The sequence below is a fragment of the Echinops telfairi genome, unplaced genomic scaffold (assembly GCF_000313985.2).
Source record: "Echinops telfairi isolate 266 unplaced genomic scaffold, ASM31398v2 ScPeMD7_16;HRSCAF=60, whole genome shotgun sequence".
NCBI classification, from domain to species: domain Eukaryota; kingdom Metazoa; phylum Chordata; class Mammalia; order Afrosoricida; family Tenrecidae; genus Echinops; species Echinops telfairi.
The window spans coordinates 11,226,632-11,246,629 of record NW_022103913.1 but is presented as its reverse complement, the minus strand read 5'-3'; the positions used below and the strand labels follow the sequence as shown (position 1 = coordinate 11,246,629).

Sequence of the window (19,998 nt, the reverse complement as noted above, 5' to 3'; positions counted from 1 at the left end):
CAACTCATAGAAAGTACTGGCCATGATAGAATTTGATAAAACTGCCTCATCTTTCTCCTGTGGAATAGCTGATGGTTTCAAGCCACCAACCTTTGCGTTAGCAGCCAAATGTTTTAACAATTATGCCACAAGGGCTCTTCCTAAATTACTAATTATATTGACAGGCCAACAATAGCTAAGCATGTATGCCAAATTTAAAGAAAAGCTGCAGTGAAATAAACCCAGAAAATCTATACTTCTGATAGGAAAAATAAATATAACTAGTCTGATCAGAAATTAGTGTCAAACATGGAAAATGTAGAAGCATGAATGCTACTCAAACCATGCCTTTTGTCCTGAGAATTTAAATAGTTCAAGCCAAGTTTTTTTAACTTGTATTTTTACCCCACACTATCTATAAACACTATGCAATCCCCATAAGAAAAGCAGGTTTCTTTGCCGAAATGGAAAAGCCAATCAAGTTTATATGGAAGCTCCAAGAACCCCTAATTGCTTAAGCAATCTTGAAGAAAAAAGAGGGCTCACATCCTGACTTCCCAGCATCCTAATATAAAGCCACAGTACTGTTACAGTACTGGTACTGTTACAGTAACTGACAAAGATTAATGGAATAGGATCAGGAATCCAAAAATAAATCTCTATGTACAGCTATAGTCTTAAAAGCTTGCAAGCAGCCATCTGGCAGAATAACTGGCTTCTACTAAAGAGCACACATCATGCTATGTAAAGTGGAGGGGCAGTGACCAAGATTAAGGCCCTCTACAAGGTACAGTGACACCATAGCTACAACAATGGACGTAGGCATAAGAATAGTTAAGGATGATACAGGACCGTGTGGTGTTTCTTTTTGCTGTGCACAGGGTCGCTATAGGTAAGAACCAACTCAATGTCACCCAAAAAGGTGGAGCCCAGGAGCCCTGGTGGTATATTGGTTACAAGTTGGGATAACTACAAGATCAGCAGTTCAAAACCACCAGCTGCCATCTCTGGAGAAAAAAAGGCCTTTCAATTCCTGTTAACGGTTATGGTCTTGGAATCTCAAAGAAGTTCAACCCTGTCCTATAGGCCATCAGTTGGCCTCAACACAATAGCAGGGAGGGAGGGAGGCAAGTGAATTCAGTAAGCAAATAAGGAACCCTGGTGATGTAGTGGTTATTCACTGTTCAAAGCCACCAGCCACTCCACAGGAGAAAGACAAAGCTTTCTATTCCTGTAAAGAGTTACGGTCTTGGTAACCCACAGGGAAGAGTTTCTACCCTGTTCTGTAGGCCCACTAAGAGTCGTAATCACCTTGAAAGCCGTGTATGAATTTGGGGGTTTGTTTGTTTTTTAGGGTTTTGTGTTCTGATTGACCAAAAAATGTCTGCCTTTAACCTTATATTCTTTTCAGAACTATCTAAATGGGATCTAGCGGACAACAGCACCTGAAAGATTAGCTTGGAAGGGGACAAGAAAGTCAATGAATCTGTTAATAGAAGAATAACTACTTGAAAAATGAGAATGGTTGCACAATTTGGAAAATACAATCCATCTCACTACAGGGCACATGATTAAACTGGGGAAGTGGTGTTTTATGTATGTTTTTCTGTGTACATCAACAATTTTTAAATGCTCAATTCAAAATGGATCAATTGACTTACAGTTTGACAGAAACTGGTGGAGCTCCCAAAACTATAGCCCCTAGTTACCCTTCTGATCTAGAACTCATGCATACCTACCCCGACATTTGTGTTAGAAAAATCAACCATTTAAGATCAAAAGAGCAGCATTTACCCAAGGACAAAGTTGAAAGTGCTGAGAAAGGAAAAGAAATGGAAGAAACTGGGAGGGAGGGAGGAATTGGCTAAGTCAGTGGTTCTCAAGACCCATGGGTTGAGAACCACTGGGCTAAGTGATGCTACATTGCAGGGATTGCAATAGATGTGTTGAACAAAATGTGTATAAACTGTTGAATATAAAATGGATAATCTGGTTCTGTAAATATATTCACCTAATTTTAAAAAATGCATCCCTAAAGAAAGATGTGAAAACGAGGAAGGGAGAAATGAGTAAAGGGGGAAGTGGGAAGGGAGAATTAGGGAGGCACCAAAAATGTCACAGTTCTGACAGTTCTTTTAAAAGAAAAATCAACGTGAAAACTAAAACCAAAAAATTCTTAGAAGTATAGGGATGTGGCTGTGAAGCAGTTTCTACAGATTATCAAATAGAACAAAAACACAAGAACAACAGGCAAAAGAGATAGGACGTCATAAAAATTACACACATTTGCTATTCAAATGACTATATCCAAAGTGGAAAGAGCACCTTCTGGTAAGGGTCTAATATTTTTTAAAAATTAAAAATAAAAAAGTCAGTGAACTTAAGTCAAAAGATTCTTCACTGAAATTTTGTATGGCACACAAGCACTTAAAATATGCCCAATGTCATTGGTGTTAAGCAACCAACCCCACGTACAACATAGCCAAATACTACAGTCTCTCCTACCATTCTCAAAACCAACTATGTTCATGTATCTGTTTGAACTACTCTATCAATCCATCTCATTTTTCTCTGAACCTATACCAAGCAAGCACCCTGTCTATACTTTTCCAGGAACTAGTCCCTCCTGATTAAATGTCCTAAGTATGTGAGACAGTTTTGCAATCTTCCTATCTAAGAATCATGCTGGCTATAATTCTTCCAAGACAAATCATGTTCCTTCCATGGTGCAGTCTAAAGTTTACCAACACCATAACTCAAAGACATCAATTCTCATCTCCCATATTCTCTGTCCAGTTTTCAAATACCTACGAAGTGACTGAAAATACCATTGTTTGGAACAGGAACACCTTAATCTTCCAATGTTACATCTTTGTTTTATGCTTTAAAGAGATATTTTGTAGAAAACTTGCCCCATACAATATGTCATTTGATTTCTTGGATCCTGCTTCTATGGGTATTGATTGTGAATCCAACTAAAAGGAAATCTTGACAACCTCAATCTTTTCTGTACTCACCAGGGTGGACCAACAATTCCAATCCTAGATATATACACAGAAGTGAGAGCAAGTACATTAAATAAACACCTGTACATCAATGTTCAGTGTAGCACTTTTCACAAGACAAAAGGTAGAAAAATCTAAATCAATAGATGAATGGCTAAACAAACAGTGGTATATACATACAAGGAAATATATTTAGCTAGAGTGAAATAAAGTCCTAATAATGCCACAACACAAATAAACCTTGAAAATTTTATGTTACATATGCTAAGTCAGTCACACACACACCAAAAAAACCCCACAAATACTGTATGATCTCACTTATATGAAATAAGCAAGTATAGAAAAAAACAAAATTATTAGTGATTACCAGTGATGGAAGGAGAAGAGAATTGTTGCTAACTTTTTAAACTTAGAGGGCAGTGATTTATGTTAATGGTGGTAGACTAAAACAGGAAAAGATGGCAAACACAAAAGGAGCAATGCATGATCTCACTCTTATATTTAGAATAGGCAAATATATGGAGATCAAAACTCATTAGTGATTAGCATGGACAAGCGACTAGGAAAAAAAACTGAATTTCTGATTTATAGTGATGGAAATTTTATTGGTGATGGTTGCATACCATCTGACCATAACTGACACTAAATGATACACATGAAAAACAATGAATTGGCAAATGTTTTATATATTTATTTAATAGCAAAAAGATGGGAAATTTAGACTGACGTAAGTTACTTATGTCATTTAAATACACATGAAGAAATTACTGAGGCGGGGTACGATTACTCACAGTAATATCCGTAGTTTATACGGAGTAACCGTTACCAGTCAACTGTCATTATAAATTGACTTCCAAATTCTGAACAGAATGGAGTAAGGAAAAAACTGGACAGAACACAATAATGTTTTTTATACATTAAGCCACAAGTAGCAGAGAAGAGAAGAGACAAAATAGGAGCACTGTAACCACCCCAGGTTCCTGCCTGAAGAGTTTAGGCTGCTGCTGCACAGGAAAGGAGAGCCAAGAAAAGGCCTGATAACCTCCCCTGGATTTAGGAGACAGAATGTGATTCCCAGACAACTGGACATCCCAGAGCAGAGCACCAGACATGACCTGAACAGAGCCAAAGATTTGCACACAGGCTCTTCTCAAGTCTTCAGCAGACTACTAATAACACGAGGAAACAGTCTGGGCAAAGAATCATCTGAAAGGAGCAGAGGGAACAATCCCTGAAATGATGGGTAGAAAAATAATTTCTGATCTCACCTCTCATAATAGAAAATGTCATAATTCACCAAGCACTATATACAGGTTGTTGTGTGCCTTGGTTGTTGGAAAAAAGTAATCTTCAACAGTCAACTACTAAGGATCCCTGATGGTACAGTGGTTAAAGCTTGGCTGCTAACCAAAAAATCAGCAGATACACTACCAGGCCTCATTGCACAATAAACAGGAGGTTTATTGTGCAATTTTTTTTAAAAGACCCAGATAATATAGACAAAGACATTGAAAAGATCACCCCCAACAATCATGGCCCCAGTCCTGCCTTTCACTTTGGGCAGACTGGAGCTTGTACACTGGTACAGATAAGAGCTCACGACACAATCTTGGTCATATAAACCCCTCAGGAAAAGAAATGGGAGTAGCAATATAAGGAGGTTAGGAGGAAAGTGGAGAGAGGAGGGGAAGAAGGGGGAACCAAAGGCAGTAAGACACATCACCACCACCACCACCACTACCAGGGGGGCGAATGACAGAAACCATGAGGGAAGGGAGACAGGGTCGGTGTAAGATATGAAAATAATTTATAATTTATCAAGAGGTCACAAGGGTGGGAGGAGAGAGGGAAAAAAGAGGATCTGATACCAAGGCTCAAACAGAAAGTAAATGTTTAGAAAATAATGATGGCAACATATGTACAGATATACTTGATACAATTGATGTATAGATTGTTATAAGAGCTGTAAGAGTCCCCAATAAAATGACAAACTATTAACTATAACTATACTGCATATGTTCTAAAATGTTTTAGACATCTAATAACAGAACTTCAAAACACGTAACATAAAAGTCCAGGGAGTAACAAATCTACAATGACAGTGAGATTTTAATCTCTCTCAGTACTTGACAGGATGGTAGGAAATCAGATTTACATTTAAACAAGTACCACCTTATAAAAATGTTTTGAACAAAAAAATCATATCAATGTGAATGAGGGGAAGTGCGGAGTGGAGACCCAAACCCCGTGGTAGACAACGGGACATCCCCTTACACAAGGGTTACAAAGGAGGAGAATAGCCAGTCAGGGAGCAGTATAGCACCAATGAAACATACAACTTTTCTCTAGTTCTTTAATGCTTCCTTCCCCCCACTATCATGACCCTATTCCTACCTTACAAATCTGGTTAGACAGAGCATGTACAGGGGTACAGAGATGGAAACACAGTGAATCAAGGACAGGTTAAAAACCCCTCAGGACCAATAATGATAGCAACAATACCAGAGGGGAAGGGGGTGGCGGGAGGAGAAAGGGAGAACCAATCACAATAATCTACATATAACCCTCTCCCAGGGGGATGGGCAAGAGAAAAGTGGGTGAAGGGAGACAATGGGCAATGTAAGACATGAAGAAAAAATAATAATTTATAAATTATCAAGGGTTCATGAGGGAAGGAGAGAGGGAAGAAGGGAGGGGGAAAACTGAGGAGCTGTTAACAAGGGCTCAGGTAGTAAGAAAATGTTTTGAAAATGATGATGGCAACAAATGTACAAATGTGAATGAAACAATGGATGGATGGATGGATGGATGGATGGATGGATGGATGGATGGATGGATTGTGATAGCTGTACAAGCCCCCAATATAATTTTTTAAAGTAAAAAATAGGTGGAACTGGTAAAAAAATTGTCACTGAAAATTCTGTGTAGAAATTATTGACTAGGCAGCTAAACTTGGCACATAAACCTACACTAACTGGATAATTAATTTTTAATGGAAAAAATAAAAATGTTTTAATTAATCTAAAACAAAGTAACAAGGACAGTAACTGCTATTCTCTGGCTGCTAAATAAGAGAAAACAATCTAGTTTTTTATCAACTTAAGATAGTTCATAAAATAATTTAAAGCCCTAACATTAGAATTCTATGGTTCTGTAGTGCTCTGAGTTCCTGGGAATGCGCTCACTGCTCACCTAAAGATTGGAGATTCGAGCCCACCCAACACACCCTCCAAAAATAAACTTGATAAACAACTTCCCAAAAAATCAAGAATCGAAAACCCTCTGGAGATACGCCTACTCTGATACACATGGGACTACCATAAATCAGAATAAACTCCAAGACAATGGAGTTTTTAAATAATTGTCCTGAGCACAAGAATTTAATTCCTGAAAAGTAAACTCAAATGTCTACAAGGTGAAGTAGGTAAAGTAAAAAGGGGCAACGAGTGGGTGAAGCCAAGAACAAGCTAGAGAGGATATGCCCCCAACCCTGAAAGGAGACTCCTCTTGCAATTACAGCCAAAGATGCCACACGCCGTGAGGAAATGTAGGATCCCCACGCCCCTGCACACACACGCCTGTGGCCAGACTGATAATCTTCCAAGAGGCAGCTAAGATCTGTACTTTACTGTCAATTCATTTTGAAATGTTGACCATCAATTCAGTAATCTATAACTCATCTTTTTTAAAAAATTAAAATGCCTTGGGGCCAAATTCAAGGTTTTCTTTTATTCCTGGAACCTAGTATTACAAATGAAACCAAGAGTGATTAAAGAATTTGCTCAAGCCATCAAAGCAGAGGCTCTCATGTAACACATCTAAAATACCATGTATACTCTAGTTTCTCTTCAAATAGCATAGATCTTTGACCTATTAAAATACTGTGAACTTGTACACAAAGGTCCACACATTCAGTGAAAACTGAAGCTAGATGTTTCCAAAGGACAAATAACTTAAAAATTGTATTTTCCAGGTGATAAAATGTTACCAAAGACTTTCTGAATTGTTCTAAATAAGAAAATGAATATTGGTGGGAGAGAATTATAGATTTGGGCAAAGTGGAAACAAGAACTTTCTTAACGGAAAATTCTAAGAGTTGTCAATCAATTATATGACTATTTTGAAGATTATTTATTTTGGTGTCACATCCAAGAGATATTCAAGAAAAGGTGAGAGGTGTCTTCAAGAACATTACCCAAAACAAGTTTGAAGTGAAGAAACTGGTCTTTCTGCCTAAGGCTTTATGATAGAAATTTCCATCAAAAAGAATAATCAAATATCACCTTATTAGCAGTTGTCAAATTCTGATGCAAAACCCAATGTGACAGAACAGTACTGACTCCTAGGGTTTCCTAGGCTGTAATCTTTATGAAAACATATTGGTAGGTCTTTTTCTTATAGAGCTGGTGGGTGGATTTTAAACCACCAACTTTCAATTAGCAACCAAGTGTTCAAACATTTACACCATCAGGGTGACTAAATAGTTCATAAAATTTGCTCTAAACGACTAATTCAAATCCACACAGCAGTACCAAGAAGAAAGGCCTGGCAATCTTCTTCCATTAATATTATAGCCAAGAAAACGCTATAGCAGTTCTACTCTCCAATCCAGGGGCTGGCTTTCCATGCACTGGAATCCACTCCACAGTAACAAGCTTGTTTTTGCAGTCAGATCAATGGAAAAACTCTGGTGAAAGTTCCATGACACCTCCCAGCTACTGATGGTGCTCCAGTAACATCCACAATCATATTCTGAATATACATGCTCAGTCACCTGCTGCAAAACCAATTGCTCCCTTCTAATCTGAAATTAGTATATTACACATACAGGGCCACTTCTGAACTTCAAAATATCAGGCAGAAATTTAAACTTCAAGGAAATAAAGATTAGTATGTCTTAGAAAATCCTGAGTTTATATACCCTCTCATCCCCACTCTCGCTTTATAAATGTATCCTTAATTGTTATAAGAGAACTTTAAAATTACCCAGAAAACATGTTATTTCCAAACTTGACATCAGATACGTTAACTGTATTTTCCTATCGGTTATAATAATAAAGAAAATGGGGAAATGCTGACTGGCAACACCCACATAAAAAAAAAAAAACACTGTCTGTAATATTTGGAATATAAAGAGCTTGGAAAAAACCATAGATTCCAACTGTGCAATGATTCAGGAAAGTTTACAGAGTAGAAAAATAATGAATGGAAATAATTCTGCTGAGATATTAAGGCTTGAAAAAGAATAAAATCCAATGGCTCATACATCTTAATGTTATTATCTATTTAAAAAGTACAATAATCAAAATAATGTGGTACTGGCACAAGGACAAAAACAAAGACCGATGGATTAGAATGGAGAATTCAGAAATTAAGCCATTTATGGCAAATTATTTTCCTAAGTTTTATTGGCATATAATTAATGTATCATACAATTCAATAGTCCCATCACATCAAGCATGAAGAAAAGTTGTACAATAACCACCATAATAAGTTTTAGAACATTTTCTTCATTCTTGTACTCATTGTAAATAGCTCATTTCCCCCCAACCTCCCCTGTCATACCACCAAGGAACCATTAACCCAGTTACTGTCTCTATTGATCTACCTATCCTGGATGTCATATACAGAAAAGCATTAAAAAAAAATCAGTAACAGAGCAAAACAGATGAAAATTTACAATGAAAAATAAGCAAACAAATTATTAAAAACTAGAACAAATTTAAATGATCATAAATAAGGAAGATCAAATGATAGGATACTAAATTTTTACCTAACTGCATCTGCAATAATCCACTTTCCAATGCACTCTACAAGTTAGCCACGCTGCTCACATGCCTGGTCCATCGTCAGAGGGGATTCACCACATGTTCTTTTCCCTTCACTTTTTTTTTTAACTGAAACAGCTTTAAAATGAGTCCAAAGGGAGATCACATAAGATACATTTAAAATAAGTATACCTGTCATAATCAACTTTACAATACTCTCTGTCTGATACAGGACTACTCACACCCCTCAACTATGATCACATGGGAGGTGTAATCCATGTGTGAACCCTGCAAATGGATTTTGGGCTGGTTTTGACAACTTAAGCTCCAATACTCTTCCCTTCTATAGACTTGGATTTTAAAGATTTACAATCTTTGCATCACATACACTAGTGTGCTTCTTCCATGTGAACTTAGTTGGTGCCTCACTTGGATGGCTGCTTGTTTTAAAACAAATTTTAAGACCCCAGACATTGTTCTTTCTGATAGTTGGGCACCATGTAGTTTCTACATCACACTTTGCTAATGATCTCTTCATGAGGATGAGCATCAAGCAGGGTATGGCAAGTGATTTGTCAAGGGTGCTAAGTCCATTTAACAGGAAAAGAGCAGTTTCTTCAAGTAAGTGGCGTTGAGATTCCCACATGCAAAAGAACAAAGTTGAGCTCATATCTCACACCATAAATAAACCAAACCGAACTCACTATGATTGAGTTGATGTGGACTCAGAAAGACCTTACATGACAGAGTAGAACTCCCCCTGTAAGTTTTCAAGGCTAGGTCTTTACAGCAATAGAAAGCTTCCTTGTTCTCCCTTGGAGCAGCTAGTGGGTTGGAACTGTCAACCTGCGGTTACCAGTCCAATGCATAACCACTACGCACCAAGGCTCCTCCACAGACAAAAAGGAACTTAAAATGAATCAATGACCTAAATATACACAGGGCTTCAAAAAGTTCAAGAAAAAAATCCTATTACCTTTCTATTCTACCCCACCCCCTGAAATTTTTGAAGCCCCATCATATAAGCTAAAACCATGAAACAGAGTAAAAACATAGGAATAAATCCTCATGACAATAGTTAGAAACCAAAAGCACAAGCAATAAAAGATGAAATAAACTAGACTTCATTAAAACTAAATGTTTTTTGCATCAAAAAACTTTTCTCGACACAACTCACAGAAACCATGCAAGACTGAGTAGACCTACCCTTGGTAGGTTCCCAGAAAGCCTTATTTTTCTTCTCCAGAGCAGCTGGTAGTTTCAAAGTGCTGACCTTGAGGTTAGCAACCCAACATGTAACCCACTACTCTCCCAGGGCTCCTATGACAGTCATGAATGTGCATGAACAGATGCTCAAGATCTTTAGTCAGTAGAGAAATGCAAATCAAAACTACAATAAGACACCGTGTATATATTCATGTATAAGCCAGGTTTTTCAGTTCATTTTTAATGCCGTTTTTGTGGTAAAAATTAGGTGCTGCGGTTGATATTCGGGTCAGCTTATACTCAAGTATGTACGGTACTATTGGGATGGTTACTATCAGGGGCTGTCAAAAATGAAAAGTATTTGGTTGAGCTCAAACCAAGCTTTGAGGATAGACAGAAATGAGAATCCCTGGCCATTTCTGATGGGAATGTAAAATGCTTAATATTAATTACAGTTAGAAACTTTGGCATTTCCTCAAAAAACTAAACATAGAATTGCCATGACTCAACAATACCATTCCTAGGTACATACCCAAAGGACTTGAAATAAGAACTGAAATGTAGTCATACACTAATGTTCACTGTAGTGTTCATGATAGACAAAATCAGTAACACAACTCTCACTGCTACTGAGTCAATTCTGATTCATCGCAGCCCTACAAAACAGATCTTTTGAGTTTCTTAGGCTGTAAATCTTTAATAGGAGAAGAAAGTCTCATCTTTTTCCCCCAGAGCGCCTGGTCAGTTTGAACCACCACCAACCTTGTGATTAGGGAACCACGATGTAACTCGTTATACCATGAGGGCTCCTTACTAACAAACCAAGTAGCCATTAAAAGCTAAACAAGTAAGTAAAACGGCATATTACACAACAATGGAATATTCCATCATAAAAAGGAATGAAGTACCAGTAGCTGCTACAACATAAATAAATCTTGAAAACAATATGCTAAAAGGACAAATATTGTATGAATCCACTTACATGAAATATCTAGAATCAGTAAATTCAGAGAGTAGATTGGGGGAGGGGGAGGTTAAGGAATTATTGCCTAATTGTTGGTTACAGAGTTATAGTTCTCATTTAGGTGATTAAAAAATCTAGAAGCAGATAAGAGGTAATGGCTGTATTATGAATGTAATTGTGTCACTGAATCTTACACTTAAAATAGTATACTTAAATATGGGTAAAAACACATTTATTACATTCAGTTAAGTCAAAAAGTATTATCAAAAAATCATGGGACCCTTTACTAATAAACAGGGTTTTGGGAGACCTGCGGATGTCATGGATAGAGCTAGATATTGAGTTGTCAACCACAAAGTCATTGGCTTGAACCCATTTAGCTTGGAGGAAGGAAGATGAGGCTGTCTGCTTCCAAAAAGATTTTGTCTTCCAAACCCAAAGAGCCAGTTCTACCCTGTCCTATAGGCTCATTGAACCACTATTAACTCAATGACAGTGAGTTTCACTTTGAGTTTTTTATTAAACAAAAATATCAAAATGTGAAACTTTATCTTCTGCTACTTGAACAAAAAACTTTTTTCTCCCCCAATCAAGTCTTGCTGGAAATCATCCATTTATCACCATTCATCCCATCATCCACTTTACCATTCTTCCTAGTACAGTTCAAGCCCATATTTCTTACATCAAAGTAGTCTAAATAACTTTCCTGCTTACTACTACAGTACAATGTGCTGTGACTAAGCATTGAACAGCAAGCTGCAAGGTCGCAGAGCTCAAGAAAAAGAAGAAACTATTTGTTCCTATAAAGATTTACAGTCTAGGAAACGCAAGAAGCAATTCTACTCTCCTCTATAGGGCCACATGAGTCAGAATTGAGTTTTACACTGCCTTGAGCCATTATTTAACCTAGCATTAATTTTTCAGAACAAAGGGTTACTGTTAAAACTTGCTTTCATTTCTTTCAGCATCCACAACAATGCAGTTTGGGGATCTCATTTCTAATGTAATTTCATGTGCATAAACAAAGGAAACAAAAAAAAAATCCCACTTCAGTCCAGTGGATTCTCAGTAATTTTATGACATAGTGCTGATCTGTTGGGTTTCTAAAGCTGTAAATCTCTAAAGGGTAGACGGCCTCATCTTTCTCCCACAGAGCAACTGGTGAGTTTAACAACCCAAACTTTTGGTTGGAATCCCAGCACTTAAAACACTGCACCCACAATTGGGGCCTTAAATATATGGAGGGAGGGGAGCCAATATACAGAATACTAAAAGGATAATCTGTAAATAGTCTTTCTTAGGAAAGATATCAAACCATTAAAGGTGACTTTTAAAAGTTCATCTGCCAAGGCAAATTACTGCCTGAGCAATGTCTTCCTTATCAATCCACTAGATAAATGCTCCCCCTAAAGAATTTGCCCCGCCTTGGGGGCATGACAGGGAAAGTTGGGGGGAAATGGGGAGCTAGTAACGATGAGTACAAGAATGAATAAAAGGTTTGAAAATTGATTGTGTTGATGACTACACAACTTCTTGCTATGATTGATCTATTGAATTGTATGATGTGAATTACATGCCAATAAAACTTCTGGGGGGGGAAAAGGAAAGAATTTTTTTTAAAGGAATTTCCCCAAGATTGGAACCAACCAAAAACTGCCAGCGAGTCAGTTCCAACTTATAGTGACCCTATATGTCAGAGAACTGTTCTTATGATTCTGAGACTTAGCTCTACAGCAGATAGACTCATCTTTCTCCAGAGCAGTGGCTTTGAACTGCTGACCTTGTCGTGTAGCAGTAACCTACTACAATACCAGAGCTTACTCTTTACCTAGACAATTATTCTAAAGTGAAGTATAGAGTTTAATGGACCATGAGACCATAAGAACTAGTTGATACCAAGCTACCTCTACCAACTGCCCAGGAAAAGGTAATAGTAGTAGGTCCCAGATAGAAGAAAACTGTGGAATAGAACTCAAAATCATGAGATCAGGTAGGACCTTCAAGCCTAAGGGCCTTTAGTCACCTTTCAGGTCTAGAACTAAACTCCCCTCCCCTTCTCCCATTCCCTCTCAACTCTTCCAACCATCCAAGTTAGAATAATCATCTATTTAAGACAAAAGGGGCAGCTTTATCCTATGGACAGAGAATTAGGCAAAAAGGAGGAATAGAAACAGAAAACACTGGGAAGTGAATTTAAGTGCAGGTACATTGATTGAAGGGATTAAAATGGATGAATTTAAATAAAATGTGTATGTTAACTGTTGAAAACAAAACTATTGCTCCATAAACCTTCACGGAACTCACAATTAAAAATGCTTTTCAAAAAAGCAAATTAAAAATAAATATTTTTTAAAAAAGCAAATTATATAGAGGAAAATGGTTTTTACAACTAATTCCTGAAATTAAATTTTCACAGGTAAAGTTGTTTCAGTTAGTTATGTATCTCAATGTCAGTGAGAACAGTAAAGTTAACTGCTAAATTTTTTATCATGACCTTTGGCGTGTGGAATAGCTTAAGTGCCTCTACCACAGCACTTATTCACAAATTACTTGATTACATATGTCTTGCCCCAACTCTGAACAACTTATGGAAAAGGGCTGTATGTCTTATTGCTTTTTCTCTTTCTTTTTTTTCATCATTTTATTAGCGGCTCATAAAACTCTTACCACAATCCATACATACATCAATTGTGTAGAGCACATTTGTACATTCATTGCCCTCATCATTCTCAAAACATTTGCTCTCCACTTAAGGCCCTGGCATCAGGTCCTCATTTTTCCCCTCCCTCCCTGATCCCCCCTCCCTCATGAGCCCTTGATAACTTATAAATTATTATTTTGTCATCTCTTGCCCTGTCCAACGTCTCCCTTCACCCACTGGTCTTATTGCTTTTTCTATCCCAGCATGTGGAATCTCACAGGTGGTTAACAGGGATATGAAGAACCAAATGACAAGGTTTCAGGATCAAATGATACTAACTTTTAAGAATTAAAAAAATACTGAATATCAACTGTATCATGCTTGGGGGGGAGGGGGGGGAAAGACCTAAACCTAAAAATAAATAAATAAATCCCAAATCTAAAACATTAATGTAACACTTAGATATTCAAATGACCTTTGCATTCAAGCTAAATTTAAAAGATATAATTTAGAATAAATCACTAAGTGCATATATTCAAACTGCCTAGTAGGTGATTCTTAACTATTAATAAATTGCTTGCTCAGTCACATAAACTAAGCATTTTTGTTAAAAGAGAGAACCAGAATTCCAAAACTAGAACTCTTTGAGCTAACCCAATGTAGATTAACATCGGCTTAAAAAGAAAAAGCAAATGAGAAAATTAAGGAAAATGAAAGTAGCCTTTCATAAAGTTGCTTGTTGCTGCCATGAAGTTCTTTCCTACTCAGTGACCAGGCTCCATAGGTTTTTTTCAAGGTTGTGACCTTTCCAAAACAGTCTGCCAGCTTTTCTTTCAGTTAGTAGTAGTCAAGTTTTTAACCATCTAATTTTAAGGGATATTCTTTATTTTGGCAGTTAGGTTTAAATTTTATTCAGAGAGCACAGATCTCCATATCTGTTTAAGGTGCAAGTATTCACTCATTCAACAAATTACTTGTTGAGGATGTATTATAAACCAAATTGTTAGATGCAAAGCTATAACTGAGCAAGGCAAACAAGAACTGTACCTTAAGGAGTCACCTCCCGTTTAGTAGAACTGCATAAGAGTCTTGTTTTTTAAAGTCCCACACAAGCTACACATTGAAGCATGAAACTCAAAAATTTGGAAAACACTAATCTCCAGCCCTCCCCATGTAAAAATGGGGAAATACCCAAAAGGTCCCACAAGATGAAACAGCTGCCACCTTTGTCATGTAACCCAAAGAACTAGATGGTGTGCACAATTACCACTACTTACCATTTTGATCACAACTTCTAAAGCATTAAGATCCTAAACAAAAGGGAGAAAATGCAAAACAGAATTTCAAAGTCTCAAGGAATCCAGACTTTCTGGAACCATGGAAGATTAATGAATTCTTGAAACTACTGCCCTGAGATAGTCTTTAAACCTTAAACCATAAATATCACCTGAAGCTTTCTTAAAATTAAACAATAAACTCAACCTCACTATCATCAAATTGATTTTGACTCATGAGTATGGTGCACCGAGTAGAACCTGATCCATAGGGTTTTCAAGGCTCTTTAAAGAACTTTCTACAAATGCACTCAAATTGAAAACAATGGAAGTTTAAGTACAAAACTTAGGAGCAATGAGTTTGTTAGTGAGAACAAAAACTCAGAAAAGGAGAGAGAATGGCTGCACAACTCAAAAGTAATCAATGCCACTGAACTGAACATATAGAAACTGTTGAATTGGTATGGTTTGCTGTGTAATATTTTCAACAACAAATTAACTTAAAAGTAAAATTATAAAAAGATCCCACACCCCAATAAAATTATTTTTTAATCTCACAAATATTTAATAAATTCGCAAAGTCAGAACAACTTTATTTCCAGACCGTAGCTTGAGTATCCCAGGAAAATAATCATGTGCCTGATTAGATGTCACTATAGTGATTCACAAGATCCCAAATGTCTCAGAAAGTACTATTTTCCCCCTTTATGTGTCCTTCTAGTTCTAGTAAGATTTCATTTTCCCTACCAAAATTGCCCTATCATGTGGGAACTTCCAGGCTTAATTAAAAACATAAAATCTGTAAGACAGAGTTTATCAGGTGTCATACCATCGATTTCTTCTTGATAAAGAACCCTAACATTTAAGATAGGAGCAGGGAAATTGACAGTATTACCCATAGTAATACTATCTTGGTCACTGTTTCTGTGGCCTAGAAAGTACAACAAATCTCTGGAGTATATCCCAATTCACTAGAAGCTTCAAAAAGTTTAATAACCACCCAATTAGCATTTCAAAGAACAATGATAACAAAACCTGTAGTTCCAGCAAATAAACTAGTTTGGGCAATGATTAAAATTACTTCACTTACTTCCTCCTCTCATTTCTCTACTTCTGTGGAAGGTTCAGACAATGATAAACTACCTTAAATGCAGGCCACCTCAACTCCCACACATGGCAACCCTATATACAAAAGAGAAAAATGATGCCTGGCCATGCAGCATCCCCATCATCGGTTGTGTATTAGACCACTGTGATTCACAGCGTTTTCATGAGGTAATTTTTGGGGAGAAAAAAAATTGCCAGACCTTTCTTCCTGGTCTGAAAGCTCCACTGAAACCTGTCTAGCATGGCATGAGCTTTTTACTGTCAGATGGCTGTATTCAGTGCATTGGTCTTTGGGAATTAACAATGGTATACAACCATTGCATGAAAAATGTCTCACCACTAATTGTTTTCATGGGCTCCAGGTTGTTCTCACTTAATAATAAGCCACACTTACCCAAATTGGAAAAAACAAATCTGAAGTGGATATGACTCTCCTCTTCTGCAAATTAATAGGAAACTGAAGCAACTTGCTTACATAGCATGTTGAAAAGCCAAGGTTTAAACCTAATGAAGTCTACAGGCCTTTTGCCTTCCCTTCTTCAAACACACCACCCACCCACCCCCCTTTTAACTGTCTCTGGTTCTGTGCAGGTCACTGGACAGGAGAGGGGAAAGCAGGAGAAACACACAAAATGTACAATAGTATTTCCCCAAAAAGAAGTATATTATCTGTATCAGAAAAAAAAGTAGACAGATACAAACTGCTCTGAAATGAGATATAAACCCTAATAAAATGATTTTTAAAAGGAGATATAAAATATAAGTGCCCTGTGGCTTGGAACAAAGAGCTACAGAAGTTCAACGGAAAAAGAAAACTTTTTGCTGGAATGAGTAATGAAGAATTAATTCACTGACTGGAGAGAGTTGTTAGACCTTTAAAGTGGAAGGTATTTCAGTCAAAAGAAAACAGGGAGCAAAGGTGAAGTAAGAAGATATAAACCATCAAAAACCAAGCACAAAACTTATGTAAGAGGGCTGAAAAGGTAGGATTGAGTCAGAAGACCTTGAAACAAACTCACCATTTACAGCACCAACATATAATTAAGCATTACTTTTATAAATTCACCGTCTACATGAAATAAGATTCTACAGGATTTACTAAAAAGCTGGGGGGCAGTACCACATACAAACGTGATTAAATGCTGAATTTGAATTAAAATAACCTTTTCTACATCTTAATAACTAGAATTATGTTCAAAGAAATTAAACAAACACCCGAACCTACATCCCAGACCGCTGAAATTTTATGCCAGCTACTCAATTAGAAGAAGTAGCACTCACATATCTTCACAGTATTAGGAATAAGGAACATGCACAAGAGGGAATACGGCAATTACAAAGCTTCTTTCAGAAAATTTGTTGTTATTGGCATGTCTGGCTTAAAAAAAAAAAAACTTTGGTGGAACTATTAAAAAATAGTTTTACCTTGTCATTCCAGTCCTGGCTAAAATTTGGGAATATGTTCACTGAACTCCAACTATCCTGAAGCTACTGGTAAATTTTAAACAGCTACACGATCTCAAAACTACCAATTCCTCCTTAAACTAGAGGATTAAGTCCCACCTACCATGCCATTATTACTGCCCTATCTGGATTACTCCGCAACACTACTGCTCTTACAGCAAGTCAAGTTTTGCCACTCAGTCTCCATTTTTCCATTCCTCGCAACAGGCTGCTCATCCATTAAAATTTAAAAAAAAAAAGGTATGCTTACTGAAGGAATACAGGCTGTTCTATCCTTTTAGTCCTCAGACAACAGAAAGTTGTAGGGTCAAAATAGCCACACTCCATGAAAACTGGGGTAAGGAGATCTGATGAAACCAAGCAGATGCTCACACACTTCTACTAATCTATTTTAAACTGAAAAGAAACTGACTATCCAGCCCCACATTCTCATTTCACAAATTTAAGAAACTGAGGCCCAGGGCAGTTATGTGATTTGCCCAGGGTTACAGGTTCTCCATAAGGGTGTTAAGTGTCCATTACAAGCCACAGAGATTGTAATCACACACTAACTCACTCCTTAACTTACATGTTTATGAAGTTGGGTAACACACACACACACACACACACACACTCACACACCTTTCACCTCTTCTACACACCCCACCCACCCTGTGCTTTACCCCAGCCTACATAGAAAATGCTGGATTCACCTGAAATAATTATTTCTCCTTTCAGCCAACTACTTACTCCAAATTACTCTTCTTCCTTTACCTAATTTAAGATCAAGCGGAAGCCAGAAATATCTGAATTTCTCAAGTTCTGACCAAAGTGGATCAATACAACCTAGATAGACATGTAGGGATAAGCAGGGCAGATTCCTGGGCTACCAGTTGCCCTTTCTTTTGTATTAACGTTTCCAATCTAGGTTTTTGACTAGCAATTAATTACACATGCACATCTAATCCCCACTATCACTTAGAAGACGGTTTAAATGCATTAAAACCATTTTGCACCTCTCCTTTCACCTACGAAAAATAACACGTCTGCCCAGACGACTGACATTTTAACAAAAACATCACAGTAAGAAACGTAATGCTGTAAAAGAGCGAGAGAGAATCCCATTACCTGAAAAGTACTGACTTGAAAGCATTACCCGTTGAAGAAACGAGGGGGAAAGTTCCGACTTGAGTTGCCAGACCCGGGCGGGGGGTGGGGGTGCGGAGAGGAGAGGCGGATGATGACACTAGTCTCCGGTTGGGGAGACGCACACGCTTCCTGTCCATGCTGCAGGCAGGCTTCCCTACATTTTTTTAACCACCCTAGGCATTAAATCAGCTCTGGCTTCCAGGCTTCGATGGACAAAGTTTTCAAAGCAGCAGTGTGAGGCTGCAAAAGCAGTAAGGATTCCAAGATTTCCCACCCGTTTTTAAAAACTCTCCCCCGGCGCGGCCAGCGAAGCGCGCCGCCCGGAGCACGCTGCGGCGGACGCGGCCCCTGCCGCCCCGCCGGGCCCAAGTTCCTGGGCGAGTCTCCCAACCGCCGGCCGTTCCCACCGCACAAATCCCAAAGGCTGCAAACCTACAAGGCGCCCGCCCCCCAGCCTACCGCCGCCCACGAGGTTGGGGGGCGTGGGCGGGTGTGTTTTGATTAAAGACTAAATAAATAAAAACACCTGGGCACTGGAAAGGGCACAATAAAAGGCGTCTTACCGCACACACAGCACGAGAGCGACTGTCGGAAGTAAGGCAAGAGCCTGTTAATCTCGGTGAACGCCTTGGGGTCCCCGGGGTCGTAGTTGAGCACTAGGCGGCTCGCGGAAATGTAGAGAGCAGTAGCATTCACCGGGTTCATCGCAGACGCTTCGACTCCACGGGCTCCCGGTTGAAAAGAAATGCCGGATCCAACTTTGAAAGCAGCCAGGGAACAATGGCGAATTTGCAGCAATTCGGAGGAAATCTGAGCAGGGCGCCGGCCGAAGTAGTAAGCCAAATCCGTGCAAGTTTGTGGAACTGCAGCGGTCCTCCCACACATGGGGCCCTGGCGCCCCTCCTCCGTCCCTGAGACTTGCAGGCGCACAGGAAGGGCTGAAGGAGCGAGAGAAACGAGCGTTCGAGATCGTCCCGAGCGGCCACGGGCCACACGTGCGGCGGCTCGGCGCTCGGGAGGCCCTGGGCGCTCGCTCTAGCCCCGCGGCTCGGCGGGCGGCGTGCGCGCGAGTTGCATCTCCGGACGCGACGGGACCTCCTCGGGGCGGGCTGGGGCGCGGGAAGGCCCCGGCCCAGTCGGGCGGCGGGCGGGCTCGCTTCTCTCGGGCTACAGGGCCCTTGACTCCATCACAGCGCTCGACGCGGAGGCAGCGGCGACGGCAGGGACCACGGCTGGGGCCGATTCCTCCCTATCTAGTGCGAGAAGCCGCGGCGGCGACTAGCGCTGCGGCTGCGGGAGGCCGCCGCTGCTCTCCCCATAGCGGACGCGGGCCCCCGAGTGCGCCTGGCTCTCCGCCTCGGCGGCTGCAGCCCCGCTGTGCCCTGAGGTGGTGAAGCCGGCAGGAGAGTCTCTAACCCGAGAGGGGAGGGCCGGGGAGGAAGTGCGCGGGCCGGCGGCGACG

General features: G+C 39.2%; 1 protein-coding gene across 1 annotated transcript in view; it reads right to left on the bottom strand.

Annotated features, from left to right (window-relative positions):
* Positions 1 to 19,568, bottom strand: part of MSL2 (MSL complex subunit 2) — a 35,015-nt gene extending 15,447 nt beyond the window's left edge. Inside the window, exon 1 of the mRNA XM_004712101.3 lies at positions 19,100 to 19,568. Within this exon, the coding sequence (XP_004712158.1) occupies positions 19,100 to 19,421 (322 nt within the window). The 5' untranslated portion in view covers positions 19,422 to 19,568. The remainder of the gene's footprint in view (positions 1 to 19,099) is intronic.
* Between the last annotated feature and the right edge of the window lie 430 nt (positions 19,569 to 19,998).